Here is a 24,749-nt window from a genome sequence, read left to right on the forward strand (position 1 = left end):
TTGATTAAATATTGAAACAAGCGAAAGCCATTCTCGATACCTGAGCTAGAAATGTCATACTTGGTTAAGACAGAGGACTCTGGTAAAAGCACCGATGTAAATGTATAAATTCGCACTATGAATATCTCCAAAATTAACAATGCATATTGGAATGAGTTCTCACACTTTTTACATACATAGTTTCAATCATAAACAAAAATTTAAATGGAAAAATTAACGAAAGATATTCGAATATCTCATCACACTATTAACTTCGTTTCTATGATGAAAATATAAAAAAGTGAAAGAAAAGATTACAAACCTTCAATTCGTACAAGGATGTGTATCTAGGATAAACATTACATGACAAGTCATAATGTTTTAAATATACTGAACAGCTATAAGAACGCGTCCGAATCATATAAATCCTTGAATTAACAGTAAAATGTGTATATGTAACGAAAGGGCTGTTTTAAAAATATAATAACAACACCGAATTACTTTCAGACTGAAAAAAAAACATGTTTTCGCTTTATACCAGATTGTTCACCCGAAGTAAAATAAAGAAATTTATAGAAATAATGAGATTTACTGTAGAGTTGCTAAAAGACAAATAAAAAGTTATCTTTGAATTTTATTGTCAAGATGTTATTTATAATTATTTGATTATATTTATATACATATTGTTGAGAAGGTATTAGTATTACTTGTAATTTACGACTATACAACGGAAATATTATCAAGTCGTTAAACATATAAAATGTCTTTGCAAGCTTAATTTTGAATCTGATATGAATGCATAAGTAAATTCAACTTTTGGTAACATGTACGTTTAAATAGGGACATATAAGAAAGTATCAAAGACGCGTTTCCCATTTTTGTCCCCGAGTATAAATACATTGTTTTTAAGGGACATTCCTGAGACATTTCGTCATGGTTCATTCATTTCTAAAGAAGACAGATAAACGGAATCAATACTGTGTCAATTTTGAATAATTTAAATGGAGTAGGAAATGCTTATAATTTATTTGTTAAATATTGCTATAAGAATTTAAACAAATTAACCCATTTCACCTAATTCATTTAATTGTGTAAACCATTTTGTTTGTTTTATACATAGTTGTATCTATAAATGTATTAAACTACTAAACGCAAGTTCAGGTAGATCATATATCGGTATGCAGAAAAAAAGACTAATCAGAAGAAGGATGACCGTCTTCAATTAGAATTCATTCTTTTCATTTCTCTTATTTTTAAATAAAAATGAGGAGATGTAGTATGATTGCCAATCAGATAATTATCCATCAGAGTTCAAATAAAGTGGATGTAAGCAATTATAGGCAACCGGACGACCTTCAACAATGAGAAACACCCATTCCATATAGTCTGCTATAAAATGTCCCGGCATGAAATATGTGAAAAAAATCAAACGAGAAAACTAACGGTCCAGTTTATAACAAATAAATTGAAGAAGAACACATATGACAGAGATGAACAATCTCCTGACTTGAAAGAGGCTCACAAAGAATGTGAATAGTTTTACATATTTTTGTCAAAGCACATGTTTAAAACAATCATAATAATTCCAGGATGATGTATTAGTAGTCAAAGTATCGTGACAGATTGGTTGGCCATTGAAATTCCTATCTGCATTAACCCATACAACAAAATATGTGTCGAAACATGTATATATATCCAATATGAATTATGTCCGATGTATATAAAACCATCTCCACGGTTACAATTAATATGCAAGCACTTTATTCGATAAACACCCTGAAATAAATTTAAAAAGTCTTGGGGGTAATTCTGCTCTTTGATCGGGTTATTGTCTCTTTGACACATTCCCAATTTCTTATCTCAACTCTATTCAAAATACTCAAATTGTTTTTTCCTTGAAATTAAAAGAAATGTGAAGATATCAGATTCACATTTACCACTGACACATTGGAAAATCGTCAAATAATATAAAATGCACATTCAAAATGCAAATATACCGCATTCATAATTTGAGTAAGAGAATATAAATAAACGCATGCAATAGACCTTTTTGATCACTTGATTGGCATAGTGAAATTTCTTTTTTTATTATTGAAATGTTAACTCTTAACTCAATTACTCAAAGTTTAATGACTATGTTCAATATTGCATTAAACCGAATAAAACGTATCAATTGGAACTCAATGCATTTTTGCTTTTTTCGGACTTTCGAGTGAAAACTAGTTGACTTAAAACAATCGCAGAATATCGTTATAAGGTATTTAGTTATTTCCTCACTCGAAAATTATATGTTTTTACTTAAAAATATCGCTCATGTGTAAGTGTGTGTAGACTTCAACAATTTAGTCAAACAATAAAACCAATAGAACCAAATGACATTGAAGTAGCAGACATAGGTGACCGCATGGACTTTAACAAAAAGAAAAACCCAAACTACACAGTCATCTATAAAAGGCCATGTATGGTCATAGGAATTTTCTTTTCACAAGTTTGAGGGTGTTAATCAAAGCTATCGTAGTATGGTCCTACCATAAATTGCTTGTTAATGGAAATATACAATCTCTTTAATAGTTTGTTAATTTATAGTATTCATGTAAAAGCGGGAAGTATCATATTATCTCTTATTTAACACAAAATAAACTGTTACAAGTAAGAATAAGATAAATAATTATTCCATTTCTGCAAATTCGGAAAATAAAAAAAAATTAAAAAAAACAAGTTCAAAGAAAAACAAAAGCAAAACTAGTATTTCAATTGTTTGTAAAACCATTGAAAGGTCTTTCCCTTAAAAGTATTATATTTGTAATGTATTCTATTCGACCTTTCATTTGATATGCGATAAGCATACCTTCTTAAACTTTTCACTGTTCGCATTTAATTTCATCTCAATTTTCGAGATCGGAAGTAATATATTTGTAATGTAGACTATATGTCATTTCATTTCCTATGTGCCAACACTATCTTCTTTGATGTTTTGAACTTGATAACCCATCCAACTAATTTTTAGGTGACAGGAATTTCATATTTGAAATGTACATATTATGACCTTTCATTTGAAATGCGACAACCTTACCATCGAGAGGAACATTTCATATGCTGTGTTTATGCAGCTAACTCTTATCGTTTTCTAATAATTCAAGCTTGAAATTTAAACGTTAAAACATTTTTGCTGTCTATGACCTTTGATATTTGGTGCAAATGAATGATCACATTAACTTAGGATTACTAGGGAAGGTAAAATGTCTCTACGGCTTCAAGTTTTCGAGTAACATTTTTCAAAAAGAATGTATATTATTTCAAGGGAAATTACTCTCAAAAGGGTTGATGACAAACTAATTATTAATGTTTATTACCACTGCCATCTGTTCTTGTAAAGGTTGCTATTTTCAGAGTGATGAGGTCTATCGATGGTCCAAATTTTGTCATGATGCCATGTAAAAAAAATGTTGGAAGAATAAAAAGAAAAAAACATTAAAAAAACAATAAGGTCTTTTCCAACGTAGGAAAAATACATTATTAATAAGAGGTTTACATCGGGCTGTAATTAATTCGTCCAAATGTTTTTACTACCTGCATACAATTACTAATCGAAGATACCAGGCTTATTATTTTGTACACCAGACGCGCGTATCGTCTACAAACGACTCCTAAGTGACAATCGAATAAAAAAAGGTTAAAAAGCTACAAATGTAAGAATTTGAAGAGCATTGAGGGTCAAAATTCCGAAAAGTTTTGCAAATTAGAAGGGTAATCTAGTCATGGGGTACAACAGCATTAGTATTTTGAATACTTCAATGTTTTGTTAACAGTTTATTTATAAATATAACAATACCACTGGTAATTCATGTCAACACAGAAGTGCTGATTACACTACTGGACTGTATAAAAATAAGCAGATTTGATAAGAGTGCCAATGAGACAACTCTCCATCCAAGTCACAATGTATAAAAAGTTAACAATTATAGATCACAGAACGGCCTTCAACACGGAGCTTTGGCTCACACCGAACAGCAAGCTATAAAGGGCCCCAAAATGACTTGTGTAAAACAATTCAAACAGGAAAACCAACGGCCTAATCTATATAAAAACGGGAAACGAGAAACACATATTAATCAAAACCAACAAACGACAACCACTGCACAACAGGCTCCTGAGAGATGCATAAAAATGCAGCGAGTTTAAACGTTTAAATAGGCACCAACCATCACCATAACCTGAGACAGTAGTGTTTTATTACAACATAAAAAGACACACTATAAAATATCAGTTAAAATGGCTATACTCGATCAAAACCACATTTGAACAAAAACAAGTATACATACACTGAACGAAAGAATGATATATGTGGCCTATATTGTACTGGACGATTTGTTTTTGTACTCGTATGAAGCAAAATTCATTCAGAACCTTTTAAAAGACAAAAAGAAAAAGCACCTTGCGAAATTCTTTAATTTTACTTTATGATATATTGATGATGTCCTATCACTGAATAACCAATATATCAGTCAGTACTTGCACCTCATATAACCCAGTGAACTTGAAATTAAGGTAACTACTGATATTAGAAGGACTCTTCGTATCTTGATCATTTCCACAATATTGACACAGATGGGCGACTTCAGACTAAAATATATGAAAAATGGAATGATTTCATCTTCCCAATTATCAATTTCCCATTTTTAAGAAGTAACATACCATCTACCACGTCTTATGGTGTTAACATATCGCAATTAATACGTTATGCTCGTACATTTTCACACTATCCATGCTATACGTACTTCATATACAGGGGTGTGCTCCTTACGGGTAAACTGCTCCAACAAAGTTATGAGAAGGAAAGATTGAATATGACACTCCGTAAATTTTAGGGTCACCATCACGAATTGGTTGATCTATACGATGTGTATGTGTCTAACTTAACAAACGACATTTTTACCACATCTTAGATTATGGTTTACCATCTACATCGTCTGGTCTGCTAAGTCCGACTGTAACCTATTCCCGAATACGACATGTTTGCCCAGTTTGAATTCGCATTGCTATACGACGTGTCTCGGTATTTAGATATTCAACATTCATATATTTAGTTATGATGTTTCTTTTGTAAGTACTGCCAATCTAATATTCGTGTACGTGTCTATAAATAAAACAAATCTATTTAATTTTGAAAATTGGTCATTGATAATATAAACGTCACAAAAGATACGTCTCTTCTTGTGACGTTGATCCATTCATGTGACGCGCAGTTCATATTTCGTTTGTGGTGTCCTATTGTGCTATCGTATATTCATGGGAGGTGTTCGTTCTTATTCTGCGGTTTACATGATGTAATGTACTATTATATGATTTATTTATGTATTTCTCTGTGCTGAGTGTTCTTGTGTTTGTTTGTACTGTATTTTTGTCACGTAGTGTTGCCATTCTAGCGGTATTTTAAACATCTACATTATTTGGTCTCTAGTAGATAGGAGATATATTTGGAAATTATTTCAAATCTTCTCAATTTTTAAGGTAACAAGGTAACACTTTTAAAATAATAGAAATCTCTTTTAACGTTTTTTGCCCATCATCAAATATGAATACCTGCGTCACATATGCCAATAATATGATTCTGAAATGCAAACTATCACCAAATGTCTTTTATTTTTAAATCTGGAATGATGACACACATTGAGCAACAATAGAGTATTCTCAGAAGATAATACAATATAACATAATATACTGAATCTTTTCTTAGAGATACTGTGCCAAAATTCTCTTATTTTTTCCCATAATTGGTGTTAAGATTTTCTTATTCATATAATCAACTATCAACTTGATATTCGATATTCGATAAACAGAAATAATTGGAAAATAATCTTAAAAGGTATGCTCGAAATCGACGATCAGTTTGTATATAAAATAGCGTAAATCTGTTAAGAAAAGTAACCAATGCAACTTAAATAGAACAGTCAAATGGTAAAAAATAAAGCTTATAACCTTTCCCATTTATCTTAACAAAACGTAGGCAATAGTTATGTTATCAGGGTAAAAACTAACATCAGACGATAAGATATTTATCCTAAATTCTTGAATACTATATTACTGTAAATTCAGAAATTATTGCGATGTTTTTATTATTGCGAAAAATGCGACAGGGTCATAATCGCAATAATTTAAACTCGCATTTTGAATTTTTTATACGAATTAAACGGGATTTTTCTCAATATTGCAAAAATTAAAATCGCATTTCAGTCTAAAATGACAAAATCGCAATAATAAATGCACGCAATAATATCTGAATTTACAGTATGTCATTAAATCAAACCGAAAATATCTCATCATATATAACAATTTATCAAATCGCGAACATGGCGTTTGTCGGGGTATTTGGTGAGCATAAAAGCGTAACATAAATATAACACGATAAAATGTTTAAATTTTGTTCTTTGTTAATCAGATTGGATATGTTACTGTTTTCAATAAACATTTCAAAGTTGGATCTATTTTTGTATGATTTCAGCAATTTTAAAGACTTTGAATGTATAGAAATTTTGTTTTGTTAAAGACCTGTGATCGTTCAAATTTGAAACGAAATGAAGATATTTTATATCATTGAATACTTTTTAATCAAATTTGTATCATTAATCACGTGTTTGTAAAATTGTTTACAAATTCGGTATGAAATTAACAAGAAAATTAACGCAATTGAACTTTGTCTTCCCGTATTCTAATTTGCCGACAGTTCTTGTCAGTTCCTCAGTATGTAATAACCTTAATATGACCTCTCTCGTGTTAGGCATTCTACTATGGTAATACGCAAGTGCTAAAGATTAATCAGTTTTGAAGGAAATATTAAAGGAAGATAGTATTGAACGATACTGAACGATATGTTTTAACAGATCAGTTAATTACTGTTGTCCAAAATTAATAAAAAAGATAGGAACGCATTCAGTTGCTTTCCTTTTTTAGAAAACTCGTATAGTCATTGTTGTATCACATGTAATCATTGACATGAAATCTCACTAGTATACCTTTCTATTCTGATTGTGTATCAGAGTCACGATCGTACTTTCTCGACATCGACCTCGACCTAAAAACCCAACATTTATTTAGCTGCCTCAGTTTTTAATCAACACTCTCAAAATGAAATATATCTTTATCGAGTATGCGTTCACGGGACGTTATTGATTCGTAAAATTGATAACAAAAAGACTTAATTAAGCATACATGTATGTATTAGTATAAAAAGTTCACGAACATAATTATCACCAAAAATGTCATGCGTCCGAAGCGCTTTTCTGGATTAGGAACCTTTTTTTCGTCACCATGAATGCTCAAGGCCGAATGTTTGACAGCCAAGGATGTTATGAGCTAAACAATTGAAGAACTATATTACCCAAAAGGACTTAAAATACATACTGCCAAATCCACATAAGGTAAACTTTGCCTGTAGGAGTTGAAACCATGGTTTCTAATAATTTCAAAATCCATTAACGGACAATTTTAGAAAGGTTTGGCATGTAGGGACTACTGAGCTGATGGTAACCTTGGGGACTAATTCTCCACCAGCAGAGGTATCGACCCAGTGCTCTAAAAAAGAAAACAACACGTTATAAATGTCATTATTTTCTTGATTTACCATCATCAGGAACGCTCAAGGCCGAAAAGTCAAGGATGTATTAGGACCTAAACAGTTGAAGAGCTATATTACTAAAAAGGACACAAAAAAAAAACACCAAGGTATACTCCATCGAAGAAAAGGGGTTTCGCTTAAAGAATTTATTATACTTTATGCTAGTAATTAGTGACTTACTGGGTCCATTTGGCAGCCGAAGAAGCTACCCCGATCACAGGTGCGGCTTTATATCTACATTCAAATTGCATGTCATTGAGAACGACATTAAATAATATCGTTAGAAGCTTTAAAGATGGCATAGTTCGTCGAAGACTGTAAGGAATGCCAATTGGGGGAACATCCATAGTTTTTTTTAATAATTCAACATTTCGTAAACGGTCCATTTACAGAAAAACATGTTACAATGAAATTTCATATACACAGCAGTGCTAAGGGTACTCACAGGGACAATGTCTGTCAATCTCAAATGCTGACTTAATCACATTTCCATGATGATATTTTGAAACGTGTGTCCTAAGCATTATTTTTTAATGATATGAACTAAACCTAAGTAACAATAAAAGTTTTAAGACTGACTTAATGTCTATATTTTGGTGAAATCAAAATAAGTATTTAAATCCAACAGGTTAACAGACTGATGTAAAAAATAACCGACCTGTTTAAATACAAGTATTTCGATCTTAAGTTTCTGTTTTTTAAACTTTTAAAACCCGTTTTATAAAGGTTGTCTGTTGATATATTTTTTAATTATCAGACCTAGTATATTTGCGTATTTTTCCTTTAAAACCGATTCAAATTAAATCGTAAAACTGAACAGGTTGACTTCTTTTTTTAAACATACAAAGCATATAATTGCTTTAAAATTGTTTTATTTCAATTGAACGACGAATGTAGCAAACACACCCGATATAATTGAAACATAAAACAGTAGTTTTGATTGCTCAAGTTGTTATTAATCATTCAGCGTGATTAAAAGGAATTATACAAACCAATTGTAAGATTTGCGAGGTTTTTTTCGAATAATTGTTATGAAGTTTTGTATTGGCATGTGTAAATGTAGATTTATTGCAATACCGAAAACTTCCAATAATTAAAGAACTCCGCTTTATCTTGTCACGAATCAGGTTTTGAAAATGTCAATGATATGGCAACAATGCCCATAATTTTATATAAACCTTTACCAGTAACATTAGCATAGAATAACTATAACTGCTAAATTGAGATCATACCCTTTCAGTTTGTTAAAAAGTAAAATAACAAAAATACCGAACTCCAAGGAAAATTCAAAACGGGAAATCCCTTATCAAATGGCAAAGTTAAAAGCTCAAACGCATCAAACGAATGGATAACAACTGTCATATTCCTGACTTGGTACAGGCATTTTCTCATGTAGAAAATGGTAGATTAAATCTGGTTTTATAGCTAGCTAAACCTCTCACTTGTATGACAGTCGCATCAAATTCCATTATATTGACAACGATGCGTGAACAAAACAAACAGACACAATAGGTAAAAATGTCAAAAAGTGGGGTACAGCAGTCAACATTGTGTTATAATCTTAATTACTTTTAAAACAAATAAATATGTAACAATGAAACACACAAAGGCATTTAAACAAAGCAAATTAGAAAAAATTAAAGACAAGACAAGAATGCAAAAATATACCATAACTCAATGACGGGATGTATAAGTACAGTGCCACGTCATATGTAACAAAGAAACACAAAAACGGAATGGAAAACAACTGTCATATTCCTGCCTTGGTGCATGCATTTCCTTATGTAGAAAATGGTGCATGAAACCTGTTTCTTTAGCTAGCTAAACCTCTCATTTGTATGACAGTCACTTGACATAAAAGCCACTTGTTTGACGTTCGCTAAATTTGAGCTACCATTTTTTAAAAATAGAGCGAGCTGGACTCATTTGACTTCGGCAGGTACACTGCCAATCTCTGTTCGTAAAGATCGCATTCGAACATATATCGTCACGAGTGGGATGTCATAACCTAAATAGAGGCGTCTAAATGAACACGACAAGCGCAAGTCATTGAACACAACGTTAAATAATGACGTAAGAAGCTTTTACGATTGCATAGTTGATAGTGAAAAGATTGCGAGGAAACTCTTATTTGCAAGTATTTAAAAATGACTGTCAGTTTCATTAGGTTGATGCATTTTTAAACATGTGACCATTAATCATCGAAGTGACGCAGTGAATATCAGTTTAGTTTTAAAAGTAATAACGCAACCTATTTATTTCATTACAGAAACAAAAACTTGATAATGCTCATGTGTTTATTTTTTTTTTGGTGGGGGGGGGGGGGGGGGGATTCATATATAGTATAATAAAAGAAATAATCGTATTGGTCAGTTTAATCTTTTATGCATGAGTTTTCAATTTGATGGTAGAAATCATCGTTGAATTGGAAAATTGTTTAAGCAAGACAAATCTATATGCGGATTTGGATTAAAGTTTTTTTAACTTAGATATAATATTTAATTTGTCCCAAGCATAAACAAGCTTCAAGATTCAAAAGCTATGCAACTTTTCTGATACAGACATTTATACATGTATTTCATATTTTCAAGAAATAATTCTTTCTTCAATTTGATGAAAAGTAATATTTCTTTCTTCAATATGATTAAAAATTAGATAACTAAAATACCGAACTCCAGGGAAAATTTAAATCGGAAAGTTCATTATCAAATGGCAAAATCAAAAACTCATACACATCAAACGAATGGATAACAACTGTCATATTCCTGACTTTGTACATGCATTTCCTTATGTATAAAATGGTGGATAAATTTTGGTTTTATAGCTAGCAAAACCTCACACTTGTATGACAGTCTCTTATTGACAACAACGTGTGAACAAAAGAAACATAATAGGTAGAAATGTCACAAATCGGGGAACAGCAGTTAACATTGTGTTTTAAACTTAATTACTATAAAAACAAACAAATATGTCATCAAAGAATGTCGTATAGACAAAGCACATAAGCAAACATGGAAGATAAGAATACAAAAAATGACCACAGCACAACACATTGGCGGGATGTATAAGTACCGAGCCACGCCAAAAGGATAATACCAAACATGGACTAAACAGTAAAGGTTAGTGATTTGCAAAGACAAACAAAAGAAAACACTATATCAAGATTAAATATGTGTGTCTATGGTCGCTATAACTTCTGGTCTAAAAGATAAACCTGAAAGTGCAAATTTGTGGAGTATTGTCATTGGTTAGATATACAAACATGTGTATTACTTCTTCTTTTTTATTTACAAAACTGCTAAATGTGTAATGTTAAGTATTGCAAATTACGTATGTTTAGTGGTAATTGTTGAAATTGAAAATTTATCAACGGAACGACTTCTGTGTTACCGTATGTGTGACATTGCCGTGTCACGAAATAGAAGTTCCTTCCTAATATACACGTATCATTGTTTAAACATAAATACACATATTTATGGTTTTATTCCCAGGACAATTCTCCCATAATTTGTTCACTTATGTTGATCTGTTCTCCATATATGTGTCCTTTTTGCATATATATAGAACAGATTGAGGTAACTAGCCCTAACAGGTGCCACATATGGAGGAGGATCTACTTAACCTTTCGGAATATTTGAGATCATCCATAGTTTTGTTTTAAAGGAGTTTATGTTGTGCTTTAATTTTAACATATTTAAGTGTTGTGCTTCGTGTCTTTTAATAATTTAATGTACATGACCGATTTTTTTTCAAAATTTTGTTATGCCTTTGAATCGTTTTTTGTCATGATATTGCCAGTTTGTTCTCGACTTTTAAGTCTGAATATCCTGTTGGCATCTTTCGTCCCTCCATTTTTTAGCTATGGGCAAAGCTTGAGAATTATTTGAGGGCGCGGCTCTACCCTTAAAATACCATTATCCACCTACATGTTTTGAAAATATTAACTGCTGAACCCTTCATCAATCATCATAGATGAAATATTTACCCTATCTAGAGCATAATTTATATATCATTACTTTTACATTACCAAGAAAATATAGTTGATATAAATGCTTTGTTAACAAGTAAAATGGAAGCTAAAATTAAAATATTTAAAAGCGGTAAAAACTATCGCTTCGTTGGATTTTAAATATTACCATCCTTTGTTCTATTTTACGACTTGACAAACAGTTTTGTGAAGGTTGTTTGTTAATACGGTTTTTAAATATGAGACCGATATATTTGGAAATGAGGGTAATTGCATTTCAATAGTCATTTCAACTTAAACTCAATACTAAACATTTCGACTTTTTTTTCTGACAATACAATATTGTTTCTTTTAAAGCTGTATCGCTATTCTAAATAAAATAACAATTGTAGTTAATACAATAGGATATAATAAAATGTAAGAGAAGGCTTTTGCTGAAAATATTTGAGACGTTTAACAGAAGTAACATATTTTTTTATTAATCATATGACCAAAAGGAAAAATACAAACAATGCAGGGTGTATTTTACTTGATATTTTTTCTGCCTTGACCATTTTGGTAATCATTTTTTTTATGTTTCAGCAGATATTTCTGTACGACAATACTACACGATCCTAAGGACACAACCCTTCCCCCAATGCATCTTAAGGTTAATCTACGATCTTCAACATTAGTCAGAACCTGCTGAAAAAGACCCGCTTATAGAACAACATTTTTTTCTTCAAATAATTCAACATTTTGTAAACAGTTAATTTACAGAAAAACATTTACCAGTAATATTTCATGTCAACACAGGAGTGCTAAGGATATCCACAAGGTCTATGTCTGTCAATCTTAATTGCTGACTTAATCATATTAAATGATTAGTATCGAAATGTGTGTGCTGACCATTTTTTCCAAATTGTATCAACTAATATAAATCTAAGTCACAATGCACGTTTTAGATTTAATTAATGTCGATAGCTAGGAATTGGCGAAATAAGCTTTGGGATGTTTGTTGCTCTTTGGTCGGTTGTTGTCTCTTAGAAACATTCCTCATGTCCATTCTCAATTTTATTTAAAATCAAACAAGTTATAAAACAATAATCGCTCCTTTTAATTTCAAGTAATACGAATTTTTGTTTCTATTTTAAAACTAGTCAAACTAGTTTTGTCAAGGTTGTCTATTGATATACTATCTGGTTATCAGACCTGGCATATTTACGTATAAGGATAATTGTCTTTTAAAGGTAATTAAAATTGAAACGTTTTACTGAACAGGTTGACTCATATTTTTAACAAAAAAAAAAAAAAAATAATAAAACAAAACGTATGTTACGTCTTACAAATTTATTTGCAACAATGTATGTTGATTGAATGACAAATGTCGCAAACACACCAGAGTATACTCAAACACAAAAAGTCGTTTCGCTCAAGTTTTCATTGTTCATTAAACTTGATCAAAAGGAAATATGCAAGCATATTGTAGGATTATTAAGCTCTCGTTTTCGAATAACTGTTCCCAGGTTGCCATGTGTGTAAATGTTTATTTATAGCAATATTGTCACAAATAAATTTATGAAAATGTCAAGGATATAACAACTATGCATGAAGTTTTCCAATATTTATTTAAAACGATGTCTTGAACTTCACCTGAAACATTTGCTTAGAATGAGTTTCGCTAAATTGAGATCAAAGTCCTATCAATTTATTAATGTTTAACGGTTCTTTGATTAACCTTGGCTACATCTGAGCTGTCATTCTTATTGGTAGAGGGAGCCGGACTTCCAAGAGTGAACCATACAACTTCGGCAAGTACACTTCTAATCGCTGTAAGTTAAGATTTGAACTAAAAACCTCAGACATGTCAGGCTATTCATCAGCGAAGATAAACTACTTAGTCCACTTGACCGTCGAAGCCCCTACCTCAAAAAGAGGTGCGGCTGATAATCTACATTGAAGACTATGTTAAATAATGTCATTAGAAGCTTTGCAGACTGCATAGTTGAATGTATAAAGATTTAAGGAAAGCCTATTTTGCAAGTACTTACAAATGATTGTTGGCTCCAGTAGGTTGATGCTTTGTTTACGATGTGACATATAATTTTGAACATCAACCAATTGGAGCAGTGAATAAAAGTTTAGATTGAAAAGTAATAACACAACCCAACTATTTCATTAAAAGACAAAAAACTGGACAACGCTAATGTGTTTATTTTATTTTCATTTAATTTTTTTAGGGGGGAAAAGGGGGGGGGGGTTGATTGACATAATGTTACTTAGATGTATTATTTAAAGTGACTCGGGCGTTAATAAGCCTCTAGATCCAAAATCATAGCAAAGTTCTTTATACAGACATTAATATGTATTTTAGTTGTATTTGATATTAAGATGTGTTTTTTTTTAAACATTTGTGAAGACTAAACTATTAATAACGGGGATGTTTATATAATGTTAGCACTGTTATACCTATTCTATATCTCTAGAAAAACTTAGAATCTAAATTTTGAGTGTATTGTGAATGAGATATAAACTATTTACACCCAATTTACAATAACCTTGACAAATCTCACTACTAGCCTTGTTTGTAATCTGCTCGACTGTCTTCTCTACGACTTGATTGTCTATTGTTGTCCTTTGTATCCCAATGAATTCTTTAGAAAACTATTTAGTAACGCTTCGAATACAAGATAATAAGTTTGTTTGGCCGTATAAACTCGTCAATGAGTTGATAAGTCATTGTTATATTATAAATAGCCTCTGACTAAATTTTATTTTATCTAACTGGTTGGGGCATAGTAGTATTCACCGTATGTCAGACTTATAAATAAGTAATGATATGAAGTTCCTTTTCCCTATTATATTTTTAATAGATCTCTGTATCATCGCCTTCCCCTAAAAAAATGTACATTTCACAAAAGAATCACATGTACAATTTTGATTGAATTGATTATAAGGATATGTATTATATACTAAGTACAGCAAGTCTTTTTACAAATAACCACATCCACGAAATATAGAAATAGACTTCGACGCTGTAACTTGTTCTAGACCGTCACATATAGCCATCTCAGTCAATTCACGTGCGTAATTCATATGACTATTGTAATAGTCTCGTTACTTTAAAACATACTTCACATGTATTCAAGTCTGTGTGATATATAGAGGTTGATATTATAAATCTTTATGACGGTGTCCCAAAATAAATATAAGGGTATTTTCGGCGAATCTACTGTGGTGAAAGCCACAATTGTTCATGACAACAGTGTCCCCTGGACGTAAGCAATATTTTCCAAATCAATCTAATTCATGTAAAGTATTAGAAAAAAAGTCAACGAGATGAAATCCATTTGAAGGTCCACCTAAAATATTGAAATATTCAATTCCAAATGGCCCATGAAGGAGGTTTTCAGTGTGGGTGGCATTGGAAGCATATTTGTGTACCTCTATAGCCTTTTCTCTTACTGTTGAATGTCCGTAAAGTCTATTTCTAGATGAAAACTCCATATCGATGAAAAGATTATGTTAGTCCGTTATGAACGTCTGTATACTAGTATCTTTATGCCAAGGTCATATATAAAATAATGTGAAATTATCATATATTGTTTATTATCTACCAGTACACGTCCGTCATTCGTCATTGTCGTTTTTTTTTTTTTACATAGTGCACTTAATGTAGTATCTTTCATGGATCAGAATAACCTTTGTCCTTTCGATTATGGTATACTTATATATTTCAATTTGTTGTAATATAACAATTATATGTTTGTTTCTTTGAATGACATATATAAAATAAGAAGAAGTGGTATGATTGCCAATGAGAAAACTAAGGGGACAACAAGCTGCTATTTTTAGGAGAAGGTGGATTTTTTTTCTGAGGGAAATTTATTTTAAACTTTGTACGGTTTTGACGTGCAAACATTACTTTTTACTTTTGTACACCTTTATTTACTGCATTGTGTTGGGTAAAATATATATTTTCATTCTGTTTGGGCGAGGTTATTGATTTTAAGTCATAACCAGGCCAGACTATTAATTTTCACAATTCTACACCCCCTCCTCAGAATATCAAGTCAAAATAAAGGTGATTACAGCAATTATAGGTAATCACACGGCCTACAACATTATTAGCAAACCCGATACCCTGTAGTCAGTTATAAAAGGCCCCGACATGACAAAATGTAAAACAAATCAAACGAAAATATCAGCGCGAAACAAACATGCTTTCAGAGTTACATATGATCCATTAGCAAAGAAGATTAGGCAACAAAGAGTAATCAAGTAATTGATGAGCTTTATACACCAAACAAACTTATTCGAAGCGTTACTAAATAGTATTCTAAAGAATTCATCGGGATACAAAGGACAATAATAGATAATCAAGTAGTAAGGAAGACATTCGAGCAGACTACACACAAGGCTAGTAGTGAGATTTGTCAAGGTTATTGTACATTGGGTGTAATCAAGTATTGTTTGATATGATGATAATTATCGTTGAATTGCAAAGATGTTTACAGTTACACAAATCTGCATGAATGCTTGAAGTCATTGGAGAGTATTTAAAATATGTCGTTAGAAGCTTGCATAGTTCATTGTACTTCGACAGTTAGGAAAGCATTTGTTTAAAATGGCAAACCAATGACTCTGTTTTAGTTGGTTGAAGGTATGTTAATTGTTATGAATGTTATCTCAATAGTAGTACAGTGATTATCAGTGGTTTTTTCTCAAAAATAAATAATACATCGCAATTATTGAAACAAGGCACAAACAGTCAACTATGTTTTTTTTTTCTAATTTGTATGTTTGTTTTAATTCTTGATGTGGGATGAGAATGCATCGACATATTTCTACTTACAAATAATTACTTGCATATTTGTTCCAGTAGAAGCCATAATTATGATTAGCTGACATCAAGTGCAAGTCATTTCAATATCATCTTTTATTTTCGTATAAAATACAGCTTTAACTGCACTGCTATCAGTGACAATAATAAAACAAAACATAGAAAAACAAGCGAAATGCTTGATACAACTTCTTTATTTCATGATTGTAGCATGAAAATGAAATTATAAGAATTACATCCTGCTTTATAGAATTTCTGTGCTGACTTGAGTTATCATTGATATGTTTTTAATTATAAACTAACTGTTAACAAAACTTTGATTTTTTATTAATACTAAGGCTTTTCTACCTCAGGAATAGATTACCTTAGCTGTATTTGGCAAAACTTTTAGGAATTTTTGGTCCTCAATGCTCTTCAACTTCGTACTTTATTTGGCCTTTTTATTTTTTTTGTATTCGAGGGTCACTGATGAGTCTATTGTAGACGAAACGCGCGTCTGTCGTAAATATAAAATTTCAATCCTGGTATCTATGCTGAGTTTATTTATATGGTTGTAAAAACGTGGATCGTGCGCACATTTTTAGTATGAAGCGATTCCGCGCTTGAAACAAAATGTGCATCGGTAAATGCTTTTATATTCCTATAAAATTTTAAAAAGAAGCGTTCAATAGTTTAATAATATAAAAAAATTCTCAGGCATCAATTAAGTTACTCCAAAATCATAACCATAGAAAAGTTCCTGAGACAGACATTCATGTGTGTATCACGTCTCTTGTAACTATCAGATAGTATTTCTTTGTTTTTCCGACCTTTTTTCAGTGATAATAGATGTTTACAAGACCGCTTTAAAAATGTCCTGAAACTTTTATTGTTTGAAGCAAAAACGTATTGCCAATATCAATAGATCAAAGGAATAAGTAAATTGCGTTTAACATGTTTAAGCAAAGAGGGATTATCGTATAAGAAATACCAGGTTATGGTTCTAACATTTGGTGACTAGAAACAGAAAGATTGCTTTGTCAACTCCAACATGTGAACAGGTAAAGGTGAAACTTCTTCAACCGTGGGAACCAAACTAGTTGTAAAAATGTGCCTCAGATAGGATTAAGTCAGGGAGTCCATGGTTTGCTATACCATGGACTTGAAACAATTTGATTACTATATTACGGAATTAATCCGAGTCCCGAATTTTTTTTGGCTCATACTTTAAATAAGTTATAATTTAACGTTTATAATATAAAAATAAGAAGATGTGTCATGATTGCCAATGAGATAACTCTCCAGAAGTGAGTAAATGTCTATAGGTCACCATACGGCCTGCAACAATGAGCAAAGCCTATATCACATAGTCAGCTATAAAAGACCCCGAAATGACAAATGTAAAACAATTCAAACAAGAAAGCTAACGGTCTAATCTACGTACAAAATCATGAACGAAAAACAAATATGTTAAATAGCAACAAACGACAACCACTGAATTACAGACTCATGATATGGGACCGGCACAAACATAATTCGGCGGGGTAAAACTAGTTTGAAGGCGCAAACCTTTCACTAACCTTGGACAGTCGTGTAACAGTAAGTGCAATAATATTCTGTATCTCTAACAACAGAATAAATTGCATTTCTTTTTAAGCACACGTGTACAGTACTTTAATTTTACAGTATTAGAATAGCGTAATCTTTAGAAAATTAAGAATCTTTACAGATCATTCTTTAAAGAACTTATTATTTTGAATCTTGAAAAAAAAAATTACGCACGTCTACGAGAGGTTAAAAGAAAGCGTCTGTAACAGAAAATAGCATTTCTCGTAAAGGATGTATTTAAATTTTTATAGTTCCCCACCCTTGCCCCTCCCCATCGGAAAATCACATATCATCCTACAAGTACATGTACCTGACGATGAGAATAACTGATACGGATTTTTGTAATACGAGTTGTAATTCAATAATTTATTACAAAGTATTTATCAAACAAACAAAGAACACGTTTGATATTAACGACATGTTAACCAATAAGAATACAATAATAAGATCGAATCTCTGTTCTATTCCAATAAATTCTAAAATCCGTAATATTGATTTAAAATCATTTGACAAAATATTATCGCACATTTTTAAATCGTAAAACGAACTTGACATCAATCATTTATGTTAAACATAATTTTTTTTTATATAATCAAGAGCTGACATCATTCTACAATAGATTGCTCACTAGACGAGCTCAGATTGGCAGGAAATGATTTCCGACCAGTTTAAAATGATTGACAGGGGAGAATTATTGTTAAGGCTCTTTATGAGGAACGTTATGTCGATTGGATTATGGAAAGTATCTCTTCGAGCGTCTTATCAAAAGGTTGCAATTGAATAAAAATGAAATCTGTCTCCAGTGCCGTGTGCGGGAAACCTTATGTCGAAAGAATTATGCAAAGTTTCTCTTCGAGCTTCTTATCAAAAAGTTTTATTTCGATAAAAATAAAATATTTTCTCCAGTGCCGTTTACTATCCATATCCGTATTTGTCTTTAAACTGACGATGAAATATGTTACTTAATTCTAGCATTCACCAATCTTAAAATAAATCAATGTACTGACTAAACATCGGATGACTGCAAGTTCTTGTGGATGGTCACAAGCACTTGTATCAGAAAAAAATCACATTCTATACCCAAAAGTTAGGTTAAGGTACACTTCACAGATACTTTTTTCCGGAGACAAGTTCCTGTGTGGATGATGAATAAATGACAGGGAATTCAACCTCACCGTAAAAACTATTATATTGTTAATCGGTATACTCTAGTTTGTTGTTATATATTATATTAATATATGTATAACAGTTATATGTAATTTTTATCCATTTGTATATCATTCTATTCTACTATTCTATTGATAGTGCAGTGCAAGTGCATGGTGGTCATTCTTTTGTAATAATTCGTTTTTCTAATAGATTGGATTTGAGTAGGTAGATTTGAGTAGGCATTCATATTTTCCCACGTTTGTTGCAAAACCTTCTTGCGATTTTCGTCCGCAACGTTAACACAAATTTTCGATATTCTTGATTTATTATTGATGATATATTTCTAATGACAAAACATTTTCACATCATTTATCTATGTTCCTTAAAAATTATTTTCATTAATATTTATCGATGAAATTAATATATAAGCGATAAGAAATGTTATTTTGCACTCGATAATATCCGCGTAATTATACGACCGGTTATCAGTCAAAAACGCAAGTAACGTGGATACAAATGTCTGCGATAGTTCAATTTCAATTTTAAAGTCAGATAAAATCAGAAAATCCACGAGTTACTATGTGAGAATCTGTTTCTCTAATGATTAAAAGATAAATAAATGTTGTTAATCGAAAATCTCCTTCGGTAGCCTTCCACATTCCACAAACTTGTCTATTTTATTAACACCTGTTTGCCCATTTTGATTCATTCAGTGAACTGGTAAAGGTTATGACCATTAAACTTCTCTTACACAGATGAAAAGTGCCGGAAATATTGCTAACTACTATACAAAAAGAAGATTGTATTGAAATAAACCCCTTAAAAAGCATCTAACGTATCCAGAATTGTGCACACTCCTTTCCACCGTATGCCGTGGGCATTGTATGTCCACGGCTGTCCTCGGTATAGGGTGGACATCACGCCCACGGCTGTCCTCGTTATAGGGTGGGCACTACGCCCACGGATGTCCAGGACAAAGGGTAGGCACCACGCCCACGGTGGACAACGGACGTGGACAGAACGTTGACTGCATTGGTTTGTCCACCGTGGGCGAGTGGAAATGACAAAGTCCACCTGGACTGTAGTGTATCATTATGAAAGTATTAGTTTTTTTAAGAAAATCACTATTTGTGACACACATTGAACGGAATAGTGTACCCTTCAGAAGAACATACTGTAAAAGATGATACACTTAATCTTTTCTTCATAGGAGTGACATATACTGCCAGTTTCTGTTCTTAAATGTTTGAAATTGTTGTCTTTGATTGGTGTTTAAAGATTTTCTTATGCCTATGATCATTATGATTACCTATATCAACTTGATATTAGGTTACAAACAAATTTTCTGGAATAATCATCAAAAGTACAGCTGAGATCGACGAAAAATGTGTAAATAATAAAACTACATAAACTTGTACTAGGAAATAAATTGAGAATGGAAACGGGAAATACCCGACCAAAGAGCAGACAACAGCCAAGACCACCAATGGGTCTTTAACACAATAGCAAATATAAACTTAAATATAACAAAAGAAAGGTATCAACTTGAGCTTTTAACCTTATAAGTATAAAGAAGTAAAACAAACGCAGAATCTTTGTTTCTATATCAATCTTTCAGTTAACATCGGACAATAAGTTATTGCCCCAATATTCTTGAATACTAAACTATATCAATAAATCCAAACGATTATATCTCATCAGAAATAACAATCTATTATATCTAAACACGGCGTTTGTTGGTATATTTTGTGTGTACAAAACCGTAGCAAAGATAAAATACGAACACATGTTGAACTTTAGTTCTTTGTTAATGAAATTTGATATGTTGCTGTTTTACTAAAACACTTAAAAGGTAATTCTATTTTTGTATGATTTCAACAATATGAAAAGATTTGGGATGTATGGAAATTTTTGCTTATCAAATCTTTTAAACTGACATATTACTGGTTATCTTATTTGAATTATTCAATACGCATACATGTACATAAGACTGTTTTAAAAGAAAATTATGTATGGTATCAAAATCTTCAAGAAAATTAATGCTTTGAATTAATGTCATCCTGTTATGTTATAAGTGTATTCCTCAAAATACTTTTTATCAAACTGTTGACTTAAAGTTGAATCAATCTTGTGTTGCTACTCTAAAAATTGTCTTCGTATTATTATATTGATTTGTACCTCGTTTTCTTATCCCTCAAGGTTAAACAAAAGTAATATTCTATAAAAGTCATACAGGAAACCACTCATAATTGATTGTTAGCCTGAAACTGCATAACTAGATCAACAGTTCGGAACTTTTAAGCTTACATAAATAATACAAGAGCATTGTTCTTCTGAAACTTGTTATTCAACATGGAAACCAGGTGAAAATAAAGGAAGAATCTCCTGCATGGATACTTCTGATTTCATATCCAAGGTAAACTATGATTTTAGTCATTGGTTTGATTTTCTTAAAAGGAGGAACTTGTTATTTTTTATGTCTTTGAACATACTGATCAGCGGACATTGAAATGCGCATTAGTGTAATAAACTTGGAACCGTCTACCTTAAGTTAGTAGTTGTTGTAATGAAAGTCAAGGCTAGTAATCCGTTTACTTGTCTGAGTAAAATTGAGAATGGAAATGGGGAATGTGTCAAAAAGACAACAACCCGACCATAGCGCAGACAACAGCCGAAGGCCACCAATGGGTCTTCAATGCAGCGAGAAACTCCCGCACCCGGAGGCGTCCTTCAGCTGGCCCCTAAACAAATATGTATACTAGTTCAGTGATGATGGACGTCATACTAAACTCCAAATTATACACAAGAAACTAAAATTAAAAATGTATACATACAAGTGATATACAACAATAACAATAATTTTTTAAAAGATGTATGTTTAAGATATTTAATTCCAAAAATGTATAACAAAAATACTGAACTCCAAGGCAAATTCAAAAAGGGGAAATCCAAAAAAACTAACAAAATCAAACGCTATCAATCAACAGAACAAGTGAGAAACAACTGCCTTATTCATGACTCGGTAAAGACATCTTGTGAAGAAAATAGTGGGCAAATACTGGATTTATGGCTAGCTTAACCTCCCACTTGTTTGACAGCTGTGTATAGTTTCGTTGTATTAAAAAAAAAAAAAATGGGTGAGCAACCCAAAGGGACATACACAGGCAAATTATTCTCACGTGAAATTCACGGATTTCACGTGAGTTTCAAATGAAACTTATCTGAATGTGACGTGAGTTTCACGTGAGAATAATACATGTTAAAATATCAAAATATCAATTATAATTTCATTCAAATGAAGACAACTGTACGATTTATTGTGTTATTCCCTTTGTTTTTAATTGTTTTTCAGAATAGACTTTGTTTCAATTTCTTTTTAACTGGGTCATTAAGGTCAGCCTGTAACTCAAATATTTCAAGAGGAATAATCAGTCAATCTTTTTACTTTGTTTTAAAGTGTTTCTTGACCACACCGTTAAATAAAGCAAATTATACATTGGTATAAGAACTTTCTAAAACTATTTCGTTAATATTCTTTCTATTTTCTAAAAATATTTTTCCATGTACAACGAAAAACCTGTAGCTTGTAAAAACTCAGTCACTATTACGTTTTATCCCTTTTTTTTAAGCACGATATGACCGATAATCAAGCAAAGGATTAAACCTCCATCTACATTATACATTTCACAAAACAAGACAAATTTATTGGTGTGTTAATGTTTACGGTCAGAATAATACGATATAGTGATAAGATTAATTGATTATTGAAATTTATTTAAATATACACTTTAATATCATAATTATCTATATTACGTTATACCACCAAGTTATTGAAATGGATGTGATCTGAATTAAAATATTTCTCTTAAGTTCATCTATCATCTTAAGTTTGTCATTGCCATATTGTGTCAGAATGCTTACAACAACAATTGAGTATTGTCTTTATACTTATGAAACTTAATTAATTTTAAACTTTAATTATCATGGTCATCAGTCTTTAGTTTAACTTCGAAATTATTGACATGAATGTTGTCTGATATTGAACATTTCAATTAAAGGGGCATAAGCGTATTTTAAACTAGACACCATCTGATTAACCATCGATGTGACTTTCAAAGACTGACGATGGATACACAACCCTATATAAACATGAATATAAATAAAGAGTCGCAAAAATCTATTCTGAATTTACCTTCATCAGGAACGCTCAAAGCCAACTATTTGAAAGCCAATGCTGTTTTAGAAATGAAATAGTTGAAGAGTTATAAGATCGTAAAATGACGTTTTATCTAGGTATTGGTATGGGTTTTTCTCAATGTTGAAGGATGTACGATTGCCTATAAATGCTCACATTTACTTCATTTGAACTCTGGTGGATAGTTGTCTTATTTGCAATTAGATCTTTATAAAACCGTAGTGAACCCTCCGATTATAATCATTTTCCCATAAGAAATACATGAAAAAGAAATAATTGGCGGCCTTAAAATTCCTGCCCCGCAGATAATCATTAATCGTTGGCTTGAAAATTGCAGCTGGCGCAGATTTTCTTTAAACAAATATTCGCCTTCTTCAAAAATAATAATCGGCGGCAAAAAATGGCAAACCGGAGTAAACACACATTTTCTTTCGAGTGCAATGACAGACAATCAAATCATTTACTCATTTTTCTCATGAATATCAGATTTATTCATTCAACCTTGTTATAACCATGATTTGAACAGAAACTACGTCTACTCATTTCCTTTTTCAATAATGATAATGATAGTTATGATAATAACAATAATAATATTAATGAAAAAATGAATAATAACAAGTTCAACACCGATGAATCAAAATATGATAACATCAGTAAAAATATATACAGATATACAATTCGTATTGGCTAAAGCTTCTACAATTGGATATACACAGTGTTTACGTCAACTGCTACTGAAAAAAAAAAACTTGAAGTCATCAACACAACGTGGGTGTATCTACTTTTCAGCATAAAAACTTCGTATGCTTTTTACATGGAATACACAATGAAAATTCAAATCTTCATCTCAAATTTTGAACGAAAACCGCATATTGTATGCGTCTTGTTTCAAATATTTCAAAATACATAGTCATACCAAGCGCTTTTATTGTTTTAAATGAATGAATTATCAAGAAGAATCATATAGGAAGACACAATTACTCTGATTGATGGTTGATTGTCGTCCTTTCGTTGATTACTTATTAATAACTTATAGTGTTTAAGACAACAGTAAAGTATACTTATATTTCCTTTACGTTTACGCATTCTTTGGTGTATCTAGTAAATCACCAAGTTAAAAATACACACACTGCAGTATAACTATGTTTGAACACATATAATACCACATACATTTTAATAATAAGAGTCTGTACTTACATACGAAGGGATACAACTGTAGGTACAAACCTACTACGTATACTCTGTTAAATCTTTGTCAAGATTGAATGTTTCAAGTACTAGCTTTTCAAAAAGCTTGTCTCACTGACGTACTTCCTAAATTTGGTAAGCACGTAACTAGAGGGTAGTGCAAGTTCTGATATATGTTTCGGACTTCATTTAGGGCAGTTAAGGAGGTCTTAGATTGTATTTTAGGCGGGGGAATGTTATGTTTATT

At 31.6% G+C, this 24,749-nt stretch overlaps 2 protein-coding genes and 1 long non-coding RNA gene across 5 annotated transcripts in view; 1 reads left to right on the plus strand and 2 right to left on the minus strand.

The window, feature by feature from the left end:
* The window catches only part of LOC127705055 (uncharacterized), a 35,644-nt gene extending 14,803 nt beyond the window's left edge, over positions 1-20,841 (plus strand). Inside the window, exon 2 of the long non-coding RNA XR_007983621.1 lies at positions 20,693-20,841. This is a non-coding gene — a long non-coding RNA (uncharacterized LOC127705055). The remainder of the gene's footprint in view (positions 1-20,692) is intronic.
* The window catches only part of LOC127705049 (transcription intermediary factor 1-beta-like), a 605,637-nt gene that overhangs the window by 27,691 nt on the left and 553,197 nt on the right, over positions 1-24,749 (minus strand). The gene's annotated exons all lie outside the window — the stretch shown is intronic.
* Positions 1-24,749, minus strand: part of LOC127705046 (uncharacterized) — a 43,804-nt gene that overhangs the window by 17,190 nt on the left and 1,865 nt on the right. Inside the window, exon 1 of one of the 2 annotated variants that reach the window (XM_052209305.1) lies at positions 3,333-3,424. The exons of the other annotated variant lie outside the window; for it this stretch is intronic. Coding sequence (XP_052065265.1) covers positions 3,333-3,405 — 73 coding nt within the window. The 5' untranslated portion in view covers positions 3,406-3,424. Of the gene's footprint in view, positions 1-3,332; positions 3,425-24,749 lie in introns of those variants that run through there. 2 annotated transcript variants of the gene reach the window in all.

This window comes from Mytilus californianus, unplaced genomic scaffold (genome assembly GCF_021869535.1).
Source record: "Mytilus californianus isolate M0D057914Y unplaced genomic scaffold, xbMytCali1.0.p SCAF_6, whole genome shotgun sequence".
NCBI lineage: Eukaryota > Metazoa > Mollusca > Bivalvia > Mytilida > Mytilidae > Mytilus > Mytilus californianus.